At 45.0% G+C, this 20,312-nt stretch overlaps 1 protein-coding gene across 4 annotated transcripts in view; it reads right to left on the bottom strand.

Moving 5' to 3' along the window:
* The window catches only part of LOC119174446 (venom serine carboxypeptidase), a 103,519-nt gene that overhangs the window by 41,603 nt on the left and 41,604 nt on the right, over nt 1-20,312 (bottom strand). For all 4 annotated transcript variants that reach the window (XM_075895630.1, XM_075895629.1, XM_075895627.1 and 1 more), the window contains 2 exons: nt 3,345-3,440; nt 419-468 (listed from right to left, as the gene is read on the bottom strand). In XM_075895630.1, the coding sequence (XP_075751745.1) occupies nt 419-468; nt 3,345-3,440 (146 nt within the window). The remainder of the gene's footprint in view (nt 1-418; nt 469-3,344; nt 3,441-20,312) is intronic.

Consider the following 20,312-nt stretch of genomic DNA (forward strand, 5'->3'; position numbering starts at 1 on the left):
ACAACTTTTCAAGATCCGAAGGGAAGTCAAACGAGTAAGGTCATCAGAATAAAAGAAATCAATCCTGAGCATTATTTCTAAGGAGTAGTAATAAAAGTGAATATTTTTTCATTTTGTCTATGTCATGAGGGCGACCTGTTCAATGAAGAGTAATTTACTGCTAGACGAAGTGGGAAATAATAGAGGAAAATAGTAAAAATAGTATTTTAAAATACCAGTCACCTTAGTAGATTTTTTATTCGTATGGCAATTACGTCGTGAACAACACTGGACGAAGTTACTACCCTCCGCTCAAACAGACCAAGTACACTGGCGACGCACGAGAAAGCAGAGCTCTGGTGTTTCTGCCATATACTGCCGCTGCTCACATGTAACAGACTATGTGGCTGACAAGCTCATTTAGAGTGATTGTACTCACGGCGTAAATAATGGCCACCGCGATGAAGCCGTAACTTGTGGTTAGCGACGCTGAAAGCAGTACGCACAAGAGAAATACGAACGATGAGTTCAGGGTAATGCCAATGGCAAAAGTACAGCGCTCGCGATAAACATCACTGCTGCCAAAAGCTGCAATCAATAAAAAGCACAGAGCATGAAAACGATTTGTAATTCCCTTCTACGATGACGATTGTTCCCTGCTTACCTTCCCTGCCTGCAACTCTCGGCTTTGTAACTACACAAGGGCTTGTGTTTGCCAACAAACACGCGTTATTAGCCATTAAAATTAAGCAAGGTTCTCTTTCAGAAGAAAAAAAAACAAAGAAGGAAAACAAACAGAAAAATAAACAAAGAATGCTTCTGGTTGTATCATTCTTTCCGGGGATGTATCACTGATAATCTTGAACTTGCATGGTTCAATATCAACTCATTTATTGCTTATCGAAATTGATGACGGTAGGGACGACATAGTATACTTAGAAATTTGGCGCAACCTCGACTCACGCAAACACTCACACAAGCACACACACTTACACCAGAGCAACACACACGACACGCAGCGCTCGTGTGTGTTGCTCTGGTGTAAGTGTGTGTGCTTGTGTGAGTGTTTGCGTGAGTCGAGGTTGCGCCAAATTTCTAAGTATATGATGTATAACCAACTAGCCCAACAACGAGTTTTATTAAGGGACGACATAGATTACGCCACAATCGTGAACACAAACTAGTAATAACAAACGTTGATTAACCATATTTTGATTAAATACTTTTAAAATACCAAGAGAGAAATTTATTAAGAAAGTGGAACGCCTTTTTTTTATTTCTATCAGCATACCTCCAAAAAGTATCAACGGGAATGGTGCGTGAACATCACCCCATTTTCTGTCAAATGCATTCTACGGGACTTTATATTGGTGTGCGACAACTATGAGAGAGAGAGAGAGAGAGAGAGAGAGAGAGAGAGAGAGAGAGAAGAAACATTTATTGTTTAAAGGCTTGCGAGTGATTTTGGGAGAGTACCCTATTTCAAGAACTCTCTGGCCTCAACCGCGCGCCGTGATCGAGCAACGAGTTAAAAAAAGAAAAAAAATCGGGAATGCATTATGGTGTAGAAGACCTGAAGTTTTTTTTTTAAAAAACAAACTTCAGGGTGGAGCTTACGACAGGTACTCTGTGACAGAACTTTGTGTGTTAGGTAGTTTTATATTTGTAACAGCAGCATTGTCCTATGAGGTCGATACTTAGAAGTACCTTATTTATTTTCTAGAGTGCGTTGCTTAAAAATACCTTATTTTACCCTTTGAGTGGCTCAGCCCATTATGTCATTCTGCCGCAAAGGTCTGTGTGGCGCATTTCGGTCCGAGGCTCGTTCAGAGGCTGCATTTCGGTGCTTGTGGAATTCCAAAGCATTTTTGCCTGCTTTCTTCGCTTCAATTGAATTATGCTTAAATTTAAACTCCAGCTTCTTATTTGTAAAATTTTCGCATAGTGAGTGCTTATTCAACAAGAAATTAAATAATGCACAGTTTTTATTGAAAAGTAACTCATTGAAAACCACCCGACTTCAGTTTTGAAATCAAAGGTGAAAACTTGTCATCCCATGCATTGATTTTTACTGTAGACTCATTCTTCAAATAAAAACTGAATAAATAACCGTATTTGTGACTATTAGACGTACAGCGGCTGTGGTTACGTTTGCGTACGCAATTTGTTTATGCTAGTTGTGTCAACGTGCCGCCAAAAAATAACAAGATACGTTGATCATGAGGTGAATTGAACCTTCTGCATACTCAGTATGTCATGAATGAACCTGACCGCGCTACGTATGACTAACTTTACAATTTTGTGAAAGCACTACGATGTTCAATGGGTTGTTTGGACGTGCCGCGTCCTATTGATTTATTGACTGATATGTGGGGTTTAACATCCCAGAACCACTGTAAAGGCCTGGACGCTTGTACTTGTGAGTGAGAATATTTGCCATTGCACACCCTCTTTAGAGAAAATAAATTGTGCTGTGGCTCACACTACAGTGGAGGTCTTGGGTGACTTATACTTATATTTGGCTGCGTTAACTTCATAACAAATATATACTAAGGGCTTATTCGAACATAAAATTATTGAGCATACACGTTAGTTTCAAGAGCGTGATCAGTAAAGGCAGAAAATGCTGTCTTTCGTTTAACAACGCGCACATGGACACAATATCGCACACCATTCTGTAAAAAGTAAACATTCCCGCTGAGGAAATCGGGCGAAGTGTTTATGAAACACGCTATAACTGAAGGCACAACGCAGGCCCTCGAAGGAATGTTGCAGTGGGAAAAAGCAAGACGATATACCAAAAGCGATATATGGCAGAACGTGGCCCTTTAAGAAGCGCTGTACACTGACCGCCGCACTTTTTTATACATAGCGGTCAGGTGCCCAACTCGGGTTCCACATTTTCCCAAACTGTGTGCGAAACGAAGGTTGTGTGATACCACGTACGATAACATGTCTTGCCGGTTCACTACAGGGGCTCAACTTATATTTCTCATAGACGCGAAGGTCGGCCGCGGCGGGCGAAACCATGTACAACTATGCTCTATTGATTCAACACGCGTGCTACTGAGACTGTATGGAGGCATGCTAACTTCGTTATGAAGACTTGCCCATGCAGATAGTTAAATGGGTCATTATTTTGAGTCAGTCATCGAAGGTATGGAGGATTACAATCAGTGTCTGGACTGACCAGCGCGTATACGATAAATATTGTGCTTCACTCGCTCTTCACTCCCTCAGCACATTTTCGCTTCAGCAAACTCTATTTGCAAGTCCAGCGCGTCATTTCTTCTTGAAACTTCTTAAACTTCTAAACAATCCACGTTGAAATACTCGCGAAACAATAGTTTATGCGACTCCCTTACACATGACTCGGGCTGATCCGCTTGTGTTGGTAGGCAACACACGTTGACGAGTCGGTCTTCTTCGGCGTCTTCGTCTTGATGCACAACCTTCGAACACTGAGAAAAGCGCAACCGCAAGGCCGGATTTATAATCAAACCACGATTACAGTAATAAATACAAACGGAAAAACTCTAACTATTGCTATAACTGTGGTGTAGAAGAACATATACTATCAATAGACGCCAGCATGGTATTGATGGTAAAAGAAGTTTAGCAGCATATTTGGAATTGCAAAATTATATAAGAAAACATGCTTCTGAAATGGAAAAACACTTCGGTAGTAGATTGCTTTCAACCATGCATTTATTTTATCTGAACTTCGAAACATTTATTCCTGGGGCGACACCTATGCGTCATAATGCTCATGCGCTGCACAGGAGTAACAGATCCTGGTACAGCAATCAGAGAACGGATAAAACAAAGAAAAAAAAATGCCATCCAGGCGTGAATATGGAAAAGTGAAGAAAAAGTTGAGGAACAGGTAGAAATCTGACATTGAAATTTAAAACAACAGAAGGACATGTTCTGAGAACAACGTACTTTTGACTGACTGCATTAAGAAAGACATTTTAAGAATATAAAAATAAATCATTTTCTGGCATACAGATAAAAAAAGCTGCAGGTATTTCATGATTTGTTTAGATAGTGTGTATTATTATCTTTATTCAGAAAATTTCGAGCGTGGCTGATGTATCTACAAAAATAAAAATTGGCCTGAATCTGCTTGTTACACTGCAAATGTCGTCGATAGAAAATAATCTTGCGTCCGGAAAGAGGGAACAGAACGCTTATTTGATGTTCTGCGCAGCAAAATCGGGGAATGGTATTCTGGAGGTGCTGCGTTAGAGTGCCTCGAGCGTGTAGCGGAAACGAACGAGCGCATCGAGGCACGTTAGACACGAGCGCCATCTGGCAGTTATCTTCGAAAACGAAGGCGAGTGTGCACGCGGAGAAAGATGCGCGCCAGTCTCGGAAGTAATAAGTTGTAGAACGCAAAGTAGCAGGCATGTGCCACCACCGTGTCGTCGTAGCAAAACGTTGGAAACACTTACCTTTTTGAGCATCGCGTTGCACGTCAGCGCATCTTGATAAACGCTACAGTCTTTAGAGTTATTTGTGTGTGCCTCTTCTAGCATAAAGGCAGACATATAATATATGGTATTAGGGGACAAACGGGGGTTAAGGATATCATAGTTGAAATAAAGAAGAGGAAATGGACATGGGCCGGGCATGTAGCGCGTAGACAGGATAACCGCTGGTCATTAAGGGTAACTAACTGGATTCCCAGAGAAGGGAAGCGGGTTAAGGGGAGACAGAAGGTTAGGTGGGCAGATGAGATTAAGAAGTTTGTGGGTATAAATTGGCAGCAGCAAGCACAGGACCGGGTTAACTGGCGGAACATGGGAGAGGCCTTTGTCCTGCAGTGGACGTAGTCAGGCTGATGATGATGATGATAATATATTGACGTGTTTTTATGACGCCTGAGATATGCGCGATGATTGCTTTTAAATGCGAAGCTTTTCTTAGCGAACTTCGGTGACTTTGATCTATCTATCTATCTATCTATCTATCTATCTATCTATCTATCTATCTATCTATCTATCTATCTATCTATCTATCTATCTATCTATCTATCTATCTATCTATCTATCTATCTATCTATCTATCTATCTATCTATCTATCTATCTATCTATCTATCTATCTATCTATCTATCTATCTATCTATCTATCTATCTATCTATCTATCTATCTATCTATCTATCTATCTATCTATCTATCTATCTATCTATCTATCTATCTATCTATCTATCTGGCCACCTACGACTTTTAGCTCTCCTCGCCGTTTCGATAGTAGTATCGATACCAAACTTGGTATGGCATAACACGACTATATGAAGAACATATTTGACTAGTCATAACATGAAAATCATGATATGAATGTCACGAATGTCATGATCTACATTTCATGATCCCGCAGCTCTTGCGGTGGTTTCGTTCGCATAACATGTTGCAACACTGGTATGGTATGACATGATTGCATGGCAAACACAAGTGACAGACCCTAACATAAAAATCATGACATGCGTGTCATGTAACAACATGACTACATGCCAAGCTCATGATGTGCTCGCGGCTGTTTCGCTAGCATCACATACACCAAATTTGGTACTACGGTACGTGAATGAATGCCGAAGGTATGTGACTGGTGCAAACATGATAATCATGAAATGCGTGTCATGTAACAACATGACTACATGCCACGCTAATGATGCTCTGGCGGCTGTTTCGCTAGCTTTACTCAAACCAAATTCGGTATTACGGGACGTGAATGGATGACGAAGGTATGATACTGATGCAAACATGATAAACATGAGATGAGTGTCATATTGACGCAAGGTAGGCTGGCAACTATAGTGGCCAACATCTGAGGAGGATAACGAAGTAGTTCTGTGGGCGCGTGCTCTGATGTTCGTGCTTTTGGCCTTTGGTCACGAAAGTAACCGCCCTGCTTTTGTGCCTGCGTCCCTGTGCCTTTGTGACATTTCCCGGTGAAGGTTCGGGGTAAACGTCGCGTTTTGTGACTTTGTTAAGCCGTCGGTAGTCCACGCAGAAGCGTAGTGTGTTGTCTTTTTTCTTTACTGGGACAACAGGTGACGCCCACGGACTGGTCGAGGGTCGAATGACGTCATCATTCAGCATTTCTTTTACTTGACGCTTAATCACCTCTCTTTCCTTCGGGGGCACACGGTATGGATGTTGGCGAAGAGGCCGCGAGGACTCCTCGGTAACAATGCGGTGTTTTGTAACGGTAGTACGTTGAACTTTAGATGCTGCGAAGAAGCAGTCCGAAAATTCCGTCATGAGGTTCAGCAGCCGCTCTTTTCGTGAATTTGGCAAGTCTGGATTAACGTGAAAGCGGCTGCCCAGGTCAGCACAAGATTTTGCATGCGGTGAAATCGTATCCAATGCGCTGACATCAGAAAAGTCGTCGATTTCACAGAGGAGAGTGGCAATATAACAACATGACTACATGCCACGGTCATGATGCGCTCGCGGCCGTTTCGCTAGCTTCACATGTACCAAACTCGGTATTACGCGACGCAAACGGACGACATAGGTAAATGGCACATACAAACAGGATAATGACGACATGCGTGTCATGCAACAACATGACTACATACCACACTCATGATGTGCTCATGGCCATTTCGCGAGCTTCACACATGCCAAATTTGGTATCACGTGACGTCAACTGATGAGGAAGGTATGTGACTAGTGTAAACATGATAATCAAGAGATGCTTGTCATGTGAGAACATGACTACATACCACAGTCAAGGAAGGAATAAACTTTATTTTGTATCCGGGGTCTTAGTGAGCAGGGCTCCCGCCTAGGTGTCGGCTAGAAGGTCTTGCCTCCTAGCGGCTTCCTCGGCCCGCTAGATTGCCCATAGCTGATCGTCCAGGGCTGAACTGAGCAGCACGGCAAGCCAACGCACGCGGAGGCTGTCGGTGGAGGCCGCGTTCTCATTACTCTGTTTTAATCCCTGGCATTCCCATAGTTTATGTTCTAAGGAAGCTCGTGCCTGACAATCTTTGCATTGAGCGGTCGCGTAGATCTCTGGATACATAGCATGTAGCAGCGCTGGATTTCTATAGGATCTGGTTTGTAATTGTCGCCATTGGACAAACTGTGCCCTGTTGAGTTTATAATGAGGAGGGGGGTAAACACGCCTCTGTAATTTATAATGCTTCATAATTTCATTTAACGTTGTCATTCGGTCCTCCAACTGTCACACTTTCGGAAATTCTGACGAGGGATCAACGTTAGTCGTAGCCCAGAAAGTGAGTCCTCGAGCTACGTTGTGTGCCACCTCGTTAGGTTTGATATCTCCCGTGGTGTCGGGTATGTGAGCTGGGAACCATAGAATGCAAACGCATCTGTCGTCTTGTTGGTTTTGCCTGTCCTAAGAATACGCAGTGCTTCAGGGGAGATTCTGCCATTTGCAAAGTTGAGTTCAGCTGCTTGTGAATCGCTGATTATATAACACGCGTGAGTTAGTGATATGGCCAAAGCTATAGCTATCTCTTCCGCCGTTTGAACGCGTCTCGTGTGTATTGTCAGACTGGTGCTGCATTGTTTCTTATTGTTAACTACAGCCGCGACGAAGAAGCTTTTGTGTTTGTAACGAGTGGCATCTACGAAGACCGCTTATTTGTTGTTTCCGTAGCTCTTTGTCATCGTCTTGGCTCTGCTCAGCCTTCTACCAGCGTTTGTGCACGGGATGCATGTTTTTAGGTAACGGAGGTACTGTGAGCTTAGCCCGTGCGTCCCGAGGAATGTCGCATTTGGTGCCAAACTGTGCATGGTTAGTGATTCCTAATTTTTCCAGGATGCATCTGCCAGTCTTGGTTTTAGAGAGGCGCTCGTACTGTGCAATACGTTGCGCCTCTATCAGTTCCTCATGCGTATTATGTAAACCTAGCTCTAACAGCATCTCTGTACTTGTGCTTTGCATGAGCCCAACGCTTGTTTGTAGATTATACTTATGAGGCTGTTTAATTTCATTTTCTCTGCTGCGAACCATCTATAGTATGCACAAACATACGTAATGTGGCTGATGACAAACGCGTGGATTAGCCTTATGACATTTGCCTCTTTCATGCCGCTTTGCTTATTCGTAAATCTTTTGATTAGGCACATCGTTTGATAAACCTTCGCTTCGATATTGCGTAAGGTTTCCCCGTTGGTGCCTTTGGCTTCTATTATTAACCCCAGTACCCTTATCTTGTCGACAATGGGTATGGTGTGTCCATCTCGTGTTTTGAGTGTAATGTCTGTGTAGGTAAGTGCGTTGTGGCGCTTTGGAGGTCGGCCTTTTAATGTTGGTCTATATATAAGCAGCTCAGATTTTTCGGCTGAGCACGTGAGACTAGTTCCTTCTAGGTATTGCTCTACGGTGCCGATCGCTTCTTGTAAACGTTGTTCAATTGACCCATCGCTGCCGTTGCTTACCCATAGAGTAATATCATCTGCATATATTGTATGGTGCAAACCTTCTATTTTTTTCTAATCTACTTGGGAGGCCAGTTAGGACTAAGTTAAATAACATAGGTGATATCACCGATCCTTGGGGTGTACCTGCACTACCCATAGATATTTCCTCGGATGGGAGGTCTCCTACAACGATTTTGGCCTGTCTATCCGTTAGGAAGTTTCGGATGTAATTATATGTCCGCTCACCTAAACCTAAGTTACTGACATGATTCAGCATGGCTTGGTGGGTGACATTATCAAATGCCTTTTTTAGATCAAGCCCTAGAATGGTTCCAGTTGATCTGCTAGGGTCATCTATGATCTCGTGTTTTAATTGTAGCATCGCGTCTTGTGTACAGAGATTTTTCCGAAATCCTATCATTGTAAACGGGAGTACGTTGTTGTCCTCTAGGTAAATTGTCAGTCAGGTCAGGAAGGCGTGTCCCATTACCTTACCCAGGCAGGAAGTTAGTGAAATAAGTCTTAGGTTTTCAAGCTGTAGGCGTTTTCCAGGCTTGGGTATAAGCACGACGTGCGCCGTTTTCCATTGCTGCGGTATGTGGCCTTGTCTCCAACCTTCAATACTAAAGTCTGTTAATTTGCCAATGGACGTATCGTCTAGGTTTTGCAGTGTTTTGTTCGTAATGGCTTCAGGACCCGGTGCCGACGTAGTATTTAGTTTGTGTAGAACTGCTCGTATCTCGGCTTCACTGAATTCTTCATCAAGGTCAGGATTCGGCGCTCCTACGTAATCGGCGTGAGTGCATGGAGGTGCCTGGGATATGTATTTAAGCGCGACCTCTTTGAGAAAGTCTTTATCTGTGCATTCATAGGCACGCAGAATTTTGTTCATATTTTGTTTGTGTACCGTTTTTGCGCCTTCTGGGTTTAGGAGGTGTCGAAGTAAATTCCACGTTTCGCCTTGGCTCAGTTGGTTGTCCAAGGCGGTACAAGTTTCTTCCCATTGTTGGCAATAAGGCTGTTGTGCGTATTGTTCGATTTCCTTGTTAAGTGTGGATATCTTTTTTTCTTAGCGTTCTGTTTTGTTTCTGCGTTTTCCAGCGTTTTTGTAGCCCTTGTTTTGCTTCCCACATATGTAATAGCCTACTGTCCAGAATTTCAAGCTTAGCTTCCGGTGGGACTATTTTTGTTGCCTCCGAAATATCCTTCTTTAGATTAGCTGTCCATTGGTCAATGTTTGTAATGCTTCCTGTGATACCTTCACATATTTCTGAATTTAACCCAGTCAACTAGTATAAGATGTTTGCCCATGGGTTTGGTGGGCCCCCCTAATAAGCTGGATTTCAATGATAGAATGATCGCTTCCAAAGTCTTGCTGTGTATTCAGACATCGCGCAGATTGCGTGTTCTTTATAAAAGTAACGTCGGGCGTGGTATCACCACAGACACTATTCCTCTGCCTAGTGGGTACTGTGGGGTCAGTGATGAGTGTTAGCCCTTCCTGCTGCGAGTACAGCCAGAGATTCCTGCCCTTGGGGTGGACGTGCTTATAACCCCATGTACAATGAGGGGCATTAAAGTCCCCTCCGATTATTACAACTAGGTCACCCGCTATGGTAAGCGTGCACTTAAAGAGAGTTAAAAATCTGTGCCGTGTGAATTTCGGGCTACTGTACACGTTTAGGATGAACACACTGTCCTCTGTTTTTCTTGTGGGCATGATTTCAATTAGTATATTTTCTTTATCGGTAACCTGTGCCCTGTGTTGCACTGCCGTGTGGTCCCTCCACACTAAGCTTGTAAGGGCTTTAGTCTCCCCCTCGGCACTGCCAACAGAGCAGTAGCCAGACAACTTAGCGAGACCATGCGTCTCCTGTATGATGATGATATCTGGTTTTTATTTAAGATTGTGGTGTAGAATGGCTTTCTTGTTTCTGTAACTTCTAGAATTACATTGCCATAATACGTATTTATTGCGTCTGTCCATGGCGACAATTATTGCTGAGGAGGAGCCGGGTTCATAATAGCCGGCTTTAGTAGCGGAGGTTTGATGATTGGTTTAAAGGACGCTACTCCACTGGCTTGTAGGCCTGTAGCAAAGGGGCATTTTTCAAGTTCTGTTACCCTAGTAGATAAGCTTTCTAGTTGCTGCTGGTGAACCTGCTGTTGTTGTATAACTGTGTTAATTTGCTGCATAATAGCCGTTCCCCACTCTTTGATTTGTGCTCCCATGGTTTCCTTAATGTCGTTTATTGCCTCAATTTTTGAACTTTCACAACTTTTTCAACTTTGCTTATTCGTAAATATACGCATTCTTCAGATTCCTCTTGACCTTTGTGCAACATGTTAGCACTCTTGGTTTTCTTGTGCTTGCTAGTACCATCGTCGTTGTTCTCTAAAGCCTTACGTTTTGGGAGAGGGGAATCATTGCTCTCCTTCATACTGGTTACACTATCCTGTGTTATAATTATTGCATCATTGCATTGTACCGTGCCTGTTCTGTAGTTATGAATTTCTTCCCTTAATTTTTTATTCTCCTCCCTCATGGCGGCAATTATCTGATTGTTTTGCATAATCATTTGTTTCAGTTGTTCTAACTCTGCCTCGAGTTTGGCGACTTTCTGGTCAGAAGCAGCCTCCGCCTTCGCACGCGTCCCCTTGACCCTGTCTGCCCAGCTCACCTTGAACGATGTATCGGCGCCGGGGTTTCGGGGTTCCTTGGCCCTTGACTGGGAGCGTGACTTTGACCTGGAGCGGTTCCTGGACCTGGAGTGGTTCCTGGACCTGGAGTGGTTCCTGGACCTTGAGCGGCTTTTCCGCTAATGTGGCAAACTGGGCGAGGACTCCAATATGTTGTCCCTTGCTGCGTTGGCGTGAGATGGCCTGTCTTGTGCGGCGAGGGACACGTTCTCTTGTTCTTGTCTGGCTCTTTCCCAGCGGCGTTTCCGCACTAGGAATGGTGTCTTATACCTTGCTTTGCAGGTTCGGTCTGCTGTGGGGTGGTCTTCGTCACACAGCTGGCACCTGGCCTTCGATTCGTGGCTTTTGGCAGGATTTGGCATTCTGCAGCCTCGGCAGACCTTATCTTTAGGGTTGGAGCAAACATCCGCCCTCTGCCCCAGGCGTCCACAGTGATAGCACACGTCCAGTTGTTTTCTGTACAGTGAACATCTTAGCGATGCCCCGCCGTATTTCACGTAGCTTGGCACACGGTAGCCGTCGAATAGTACAATCACATTGGTGGTATTGCCCATTCGCTTGGTAACGAGCGCAGTTGGGTTCCTGGGGCATACAACGTTTTCAGTTATATCTCGGGCAGTGTCTTCTAGCGGTATTCCCCGGATCACTCCCTTGGAGGTGTTTTCTGCGGCTGCTTCATAAGCGCTGGCTTAAAAAGCTTGCGTGCCTATTTTGATACAGGCAATCCGCTGGTATCTGTTGGCATGTTCTTCGACAGGAGTGCTGACCACAACAATGTTTTGTTGGTAGTTGAGGCAGATTCTGTCTTGCTCTCGGACTTCCCTTGGTATATTAGCCGATTCGTAGACGCTGTTGGCAATGCGGGCGGCACCGTGGTCACTGACGTGAAGTCCCTCACAAGGTCGAACAATTATCTTGTAGTCTTTCCTTGGAAGGGGCGCCATTCTGCTACCTCTGGTGATTTGGCGAAGCCGTTGTTCTCTCAGTTTCTTGTCCTTCTGCCCTGTCGAATGCTGCTCGTTTGGTTGGTCTAACATTTGCTCTGTAATTTTTCGCTATCCCACCGGTCGCCACCCGGTATTATCCTCAAATTACTCTTTCGAAATGCTTTCTCCCTCCACGGTCGCTTCCATCTGGTCAAAAAACTCGAAACGCCAAGCGTGCAGGGTGCCGCGTTCTTCGTGGTTCCTCGCGACGCCTAGCTGCGTCGCATCGGTGACGGCGGTGTCTACAGCGAATGCTATGCAGGTGGCTCTTCTGCCGGCGCAGCGAACACAAAAACGGACATAAAATGGTCAAATGCAAGTCCTCCCATCTGATTTTTCGTCAGGATGGTCGCGATGACTTGTGGCGCCGATTCATAACGACAAATCCGCTGGATATGGTGATTTCCGCCGAGAAACATCCAGAAAACCCGGAGCCGACGCGATGAGCGACTGCTCCTGCCGAGCACCTCACGCGTCTCCTCAACCACAGTCAAGGCGCCAATACATTTAGACGTGACGCGGAGTGCGTGCTCGCGAGCATTCATTTCGTTGCGCCACGCGGCGTCGCTAGGCGCCGGTCTTGCCTAGGGAGCCTTCATGTGCGCGCGTCTCCGTGTTTTAAAACACGGAGACGCGCGCACATGAATGCTCCCTAGTCTTGCCATATATCTCAGTCCCCACGTGGGAGCTGCCCGCAACACAGTGATCTGTGTTTTGGAGGACCAAATAAAAGTTTATCCAATCCAATCCAATTGCCATATACTCGCAGGCGCGTGCCATGCTGCATTGCTTTGACGCATGCGCATTTGAGCGCGTCCGGCGTCCCTCCGTCATGAAAAGAGGGAGACGCAGTGTTGTCTGGGTAACGCATCGGCGCGAGCAAATCGCATTTCGCGCTGGTTGCTCCCGGGCCGCGCCGATGGACGCTGGTCGCGCCGGTCGCGCCTGGCGTCGGACTATAGAGTACTCGCGTTTTGCTAACGCAGCGTCGCTGTGCCCAGCGTTCACGCGCATCAACGCTACATCAGAGTATATTGGGCCCTTCATGATGCGCTCGTGGCTGTTTTGCTAATTCCACATATAGTAAATTTGGTGTTACGTGACGTCCATGGATGACGAAGGTATCTGACTGGTGCAAACATAATAATTCTGACAAGCGTGTCATTTAGGAAAATGACAAAATACCATGCTCATTGCGTGCCCGCGGCCGTTTCACCTGCTTCACTTATACTAAATTTGGTATCACGTGACGTTAATAGATGACGGAGGTAAACGACGCATCCAAACATGATTATCAAGACACGGAAGTTATGTGCGACATAATTTACCCCCATCTCGTAACATTGCGCTGATTGTAGAGTGACATATCAACCTTCCTCATTCGTGCTTCACATATCATCGATTCCCACTCTACGTGGGATCTGCCAATTTTTTAAATTGGCAATCGCACAACTATGAACGCTAGACCTGGAGCAATAATGGTGGGCGCTGCGAATAGGATTGGCCGTTTGGTGCCGTTCCAGGTATTGTTAAGGGCTGTAAGACAGACAGACAGACAGACAGACAGACAGACAGACAGACAGACAGACAGACAGACAGACAGACAGACAGACAGGCAGGCAGGCAGGCAGGCAGGCAGGCAGGCAGGCAGGCAGGCACGCAGGCAGGCACGCAGGCAGGCAGGCGGGCAGGCGGGCGGGCAGGCGGGCGGGCAGGCGGGCAGGCGGGCAGGCGGGCAGGCGGGCAGGCGGGCAGGCAGGCAGGCAGGGTAAAATTTTTCCGTCGAAGGTCCCCAAGAAAGACTGTTGTCTTTAATATCGTCTTTAAAAAGTGCAGTGAAGAAACAAACTGTAAAAAACTTGGACGCGCGTGAGCTTCGGTTTCAGAAGTGGAATGTGATAGCGCGATTGCGCCACTTTGACATCTTCTCAATCACTAGCCTGGCTACGCTGTTTGGTTGACGCCTAAACCATGCCACATGGAAAGGAAAGTACGCGCGAGTAAAACTGGCTAACTAAAACTGCCCAAGAATACCTACCGCAAATACAGTTGCGAGGTGTCTCTACGCCATGATACCCCCTTTTGGGAACAACGAAATAACAGCAAAGCGTCATGCTCGTATGCGCAGCTGCGCACTTTCTGACAATGTTTATTAACTGTGTTTTCGCTTTGAAATAGGTAAGTCTTTCAATCAAACGCTCATAGCGCAATTCGCATGTTTTGAGATCTGGTGCGATTCTACGCGCTTATACGTTTATACTGTACTACATATTACATTAAGGGGGGGGGGGGTTGAAAGGGGGTAACAATTTAGAGCGCAGGGTACTCTACTATGGGAGAGCTTAAAGCCGTCCCCAAAAATTCACAGTTGCATATTGGTGTTTAGAAAAAGTTCTTGACGATTTAGAGCACGAGGTACTCTAATATGGGAGATTACCTATAGTAGTATAGTAGTAGCCATCCCATGGGCCGTTATAGCCCTCAATGGAGCACGTTCTTCACACGACTACACATACATTAAGGACATAAAGGCGTTCAGATAATTTTTTTAGGAATAGTTCCGAGCACGGGCATTGCTCTATTCTAAATCCCCTACTTCCCGCTCAGAAGTTCTGGGTTCGAATCCCACTGTCACGAATTTTCTTCCTCCTCTTTTTATTTGCATCTATCTCGAGTTTCCGCTGAGTGACAACGCTTATTTTTCGCTTACCACTTTAAAACTGCGTCGACACCGACACCAGCTCGGACATAAGAATTTCTGAGAAATGAGCTCTTCAACGCTGTTGTGTTAAAAGTGTAATAAGTCCGTGGTTCCTTAGGCAAACAACAACAACCGAAATTGTGTTGCTCTGTGTGATGCACGTACAACGACAAAAAATAGAGAGAGAATTAACTTTATTGAAGGTCCTGAAGGGGACTGGGCACCCCTTACGGGGGCCAGCCCGGTGGCTTCGCCCATGAGGGGACTGGGAGTCGGAGCTCGCCAGCCACCTTTTGGGCCTTCTGGACGGCCTGGTGTTGAAGGGCCTTGTCGGGGCTCCTGAGGTGGTTGATCCAGTCGTCCTCGGTGGCAGGGGACCTGAAGCTAGCGTTTAACACGGGACACCGCCACAGCATGTGACTTAAATCGCACCTTGAGTTTTGGCATTTGGGGCATTCTGGCCTTATATCTTGTAGGTATTTGCTGCAGATACAGGGGCTGGGGTAACTGTGCGTTTGCAGCAGTAGAAGCGTTAATTGTTGTGCTTTATTTAGTGCTGAGTAAGGTGAGGGGAAACAACGACAAAAGGTTTAGTCAAAGGTTCAGACAAAGTTCTGCAGTTCGAAACTATGGCCTTCACGTTCTTCCTTATCTCATTAAGTTATTCTCCACTCGTCTTTTTTCCCCTTGCAGGACCAGTTTGACTTTTGTATTTTCTTTAATGTTCACAGTGTATTTCTTTTTTTATAATAAAGTATTTCATCTTCTGTCATTTTACTTGAAGTTCCTAGTTTATCCACCATTTTCTATGTATGACGTAGTCTGCTAAAACGAGATGTTTATATGCATAGTCAGAAAGCTAGATTAAATATACTGTCATGTTGAAAACCAGTTTTTGGTTGATCGGTTCTTGTTTAGGATGTTCAAGTAGTAATGTGTATTTCATTGAAGATTCGACAGCACGCGAGTAAAAATTTAGTCCTAAAAACAACATTTTCCAGGGCGAGAAGGAAGCTATAGATATGGAGTAGATAAGAAGAAATTTCAGGACAGCAATAAGGCTGTTATCTGTCAAGGACCAGCGCTCTCAAAATACTGTCATCTTTTTTTCTCTGGTTCTTCTTTAAATTTCTATTATCACGCTGGAAAAACTTGTGTTAGAAGTTGTGAGTCGTTCAACTATTTTCTTTAAATAGAGGTGACAAATTTCTGCATTGAAAACATGAACGTTTGTTGAGACATTTTTGAAACTCTAACCTCGGTTGTTACAGTTGTGACGACAGTTGTGACGTTAGGACACAGATACTTTCGCCTGCGCAACAGCGTAGGTTATGACGTAAAGGTTATGACGTATGACTAACAACACGTCATAACCTACGCAACAGCGTAGGTTATGACGTATGACTAACAGTATGCCAAATTTTTGTTTAGGATGTTTTAGGAGCAGTTATTTTGTAACCGAGAAACAGCGAAAGTGTCAACACAACTTGGTGGGCAAAGAAGAAAACTAAAAGAAAATGGACACACCAGGTTAACGTATACGAGCGACGGACGATCTATAGGAAAGGGGACAAGTAAATTTATTTCGGGGGATCATAAACACAACTCCGAAAATTTCGGCCTTGCCATGCAGTTGGAGGAATTAAAAAATACGGGCTTGACTCTGAAACTTTCTGTGCGCTAACGTTAAAAGCGGACGTAAAGAAAAAAAAAAGAGCAAAACACGAAAACGAAAGAAAGCGAGAGCAAAATTACCGCAACGAGATCGTAAGTTTGCTTTACTAACAAAAACGAATGGCAACTCTAGGCAAGACGATCAACGCTCACAAGTTGGAGGCAGTTCCGGACTACAGTTTGCAAAACATTGATAGCGAAGGGGTTGGAATGAAGGTTTATATTCGCGCGGGATCCCTTGGTGCTTCACTCACACCATCTCTCGTCTCTTCCGCTGAAAAGTATTGATGACTCCAGACCATACGAGCAGTGACAACATAATTGTGACGAGTGGTATAGTCGATTTTATTTTTATTTACTTATTTTAAACTTTTTTCATAGGAATTGAAGATTGTAGACTCTGTTCCGGTTCGGTGTAAAGCGGAAATTTATAGTTCCGACACTTTTCATGAGTCGCCAACATCAGGTGTTGGGCCATTGCATGAATCACAATCGGGCGTTTTTGGTGGCCATTGAAACACTCGACTTCTTCGCCAAAAGAGTTCGACAGCTTGCTTGCGTATCGTAAAATGCTGCTGTCGTCGTACATTTAGACACCTTTGTTTTGCGCACACATAACACTCTTTTTCAGTTTGAATGAGAACAACATAACCGGTAAGGGTTTCCATCTTCAGCGTACTGGAAGCTCCTGATATTTTAAAGGATTGCAAAAACCGGATTTCCGAGCAATGTCGGTTAGGTCTAGGCACCAGAGAAGCAGAGCGATATTGACAGAGAGAGGGAAACAAAAGAAAGGAAAGCAAAACGTTGCTGTTGTTGTTGGCAAAACTATTTCTTGCAGCCTGTCAGGGATTGATTGATTGATTGATTGATTGATTGATTGATTGATTGATGTGTGGGGTTTAACGTCTCAAAACTACCATATGATTATGAGAGACGCCGTAGTGGAGGGCTCCGGAAATTTCGACCACCCGGGGGTTCTTTAACGTGCACCCAAATCTGAGCACATGAGCCTACAACATTTCCGTCTCCATCGGCCTGTCAGGGAGCATGGCAGGAACCGTCACGGTGGTCTAGTGGTGATGGCTCTCGGCTGCTGACCCGCAGGTAGGTACGTACTCCAAAAACTTAATGAAGGAAATCTTTTCGAACTTGTTATGCACACACCGCGTGGCCTTGGCTTTAAAGCTCGTAGTTGGCTGGCTTTACATTATGATAATCACATGTTCTGACACGCGATAGTGACGTACTCTTGCACCACGTGATATTACTGCAATATTTCATGCTGTATTACAATCAGCATGTATACAGGACACGTGTGTTTGTAAAGGATGAAAGTTACTTTCACTTTAGTTCCAAGCGGAGGCGTTATTTTCACTGTATTTCACAAGCAGACCCGCTTGCCACGCACACTACCCGGGTTCGATCGACCCTCAGACCCAGAATGTTTTATTTATTTTATTTTCATACTTCTCGATTCTTTCGTCATGCACAAGATGATGATTTTTCGCTCATAACGTGGACACCAATGCCGGAAGTTCAGTGAAACGAGCTTTTACCGCTGCCGCATTAAAACATCGTTAGGTGCAGGAATAGCAAATAGGAAGAGCGTCACTATGTCGACTAAGAAAAAAAGGATGAATTCGGAAGGCATAAGATACCTTATGAGTTATTATTTGTGGTTATTGTGGTTTAGCAGATAGGGTCGGACACTCACGCCACCGTGGTGGCTTTAGTCCACATATACAACGCGCATGTGCGGACTTCAGAGTGGATATAAACGCCAATTTTTGGCTATATTAAACTTCTCAGTCACTGCCGTTTGTCTTTGATCCATTGAGGCTCAACACCGCCACTGACGGAACGTCACGGCAGGTGGTTTTCTAATTCTACAGCACGTCTACTACAGCGTTAGCAGCAGCATATGATAACGCGAAGATTATATATGGCTCAATCATAGAGTAACTCATAAACGTTTACTGTGTTACTCTATGGCTCATCCCTACGCTCGATGATTAATTGATATGTTGGGTTTAACATCACAAACGTGCCATAGGATGATGAGAGACGCCGTAGTGGAGAGCTCCGAAAATATTGACGACCTTTATCCTACTACACACGGGTTCTCGAGTATAGTCGCCATCGTATACGTGAGACTCCCGCTGGAATCAACAGCACGGAAAGGCGAGAATGCAAACACCAGAGAAGATAGAGAACATCAACGCCCCAGAGCCTTCCTTTGGTTGTTCCATTAGTTCTCGAGAGGTGTCTTATGCATCCTCCAGCCGCACTTCCACAGCGCAACCAAGTCGGGTTTCACCGCTCGATGGAGACGCGACAGAAACAAGTTGGCATCCGAGACGCCTCTACACGCCGACCGACGCGTACACAAAAGCGCTCCTCCGTCTTGGCTGGAGCAAAGGGAGCCACGTGGCACGGGCCTCGTAGCATCTTTCGCCTGCAATAGAGCTGCGATTGTGCCCCGGCGTGTAGGTAAGAGGCGAAAAGGAACGAATGCCTGCCCGCCAATGTGTTCCGTGCCCGGCCGCAAGGGAACACGGCATCGGCCGTATTGAACCGAGACCGTCTAGGGAAACCGGCAGGAATCGATGCGGCCGCGCACCTCCTACACATCGCCGGTCTTTCGCGTTTCGTCCTTTTTCTTTTTCTATGAAGAAAGCGTGCGGTAAATTGCGTGGCCGATGGGAAGAAGACTAGTGGGGAGAAAAAGGTCTCGCCGTCTCGTGCCGAGGGAGTTGGTACGGCTCCGTGCCACTCACGAAATGGAAATTGGCTCCGTGGCCCGGCCAGGCTAGTGCCGTTGACCCAGCTATCCGTCGGGAGTTACTCCTCCGCAAAGTAACACAGACACATTCGGGGGGGGGGGGGGGAGGGGGGGCTCTTCGGAAAGGGTTGGAGGAGCAAGCGGTAGTCGCAAACGTGAAGTGAAAGTTGCTAGTGGAACTGCGGCGCGTGTGCGTCTCTCTCTTACCTATATATTCCTTTCCTGTCGCAATCAAGGTTGCTCTTCTTGGAGGACTTCGCACGCTCTTCAGGATTTAACAAGGATTAGAATGTACGAAGAACGCTAGCGTGTCTGCTAATCTCTGTATCTGTATGCTAGATGGTTCCGATACTCATTACTCCTGTTGGGATCTATGAGACATAGCTCTCTTCTGCTAAACTTGTATGTAAGCATGGACGTAGTACAATTGATTGGGTTTAATGTGGTTAAATCAAACTATATTCATGAAAGATGCCGTAGTAGAGAGCTCCGAAAATTTCGATTTTGGGAATATTTAACGTGTTTGTAAACACATATATAGGTGTAGTTGCCGCCAATTGGAATTTGTTCCTTGAACATCAATTCCTTATATGGATAAACAATCTGAGTATGCCAGTGCAACAAAACAACACACGGTAGAAACAAAAGACACCCAGCAAAAGTGTCGAATAAAATTTATTGTGCTATTGAACTTAGTAGAAAGTTAGCGTGCGCCTTCTACACTTTCGTTCATTTTCCTTTGCCTAATCATACTCAACATACTCAACTTGATGTGATACCAACTTGCTTGCAATACTGCTCCTTTTGAAATAACAGTCACAATATTTCCGCATGAACTATACACCTGATACGATAACGACAAATTGATATTCCATAGGAAGTAAGGCTAACAGCTTACTCTGTAGGCGTGAGACCTAGAGTAACTTAAACAAAACGCTGGTGTATAATAAAATACGATCGTTACAGCGAGCTAAGCCATTTGTGTGCAGCTACTTGAGCATACATTGCTTTACAGACGCGTAGTGCGAGCTTCGTTAATTCGCATAGTTAGATAGCTTGGGAACAGGGGACCCTTGACATTGG

The sequence above is a fragment of the Rhipicephalus microplus genome, chromosome 5, assembly GCF_043290135.1.
Source record: "Rhipicephalus microplus isolate Deutch F79 chromosome 5, USDA_Rmic, whole genome shotgun sequence".
NCBI classification, from domain to species: domain Eukaryota; kingdom Metazoa; phylum Arthropoda; class Arachnida; order Ixodida; family Ixodidae; genus Rhipicephalus; species Rhipicephalus microplus.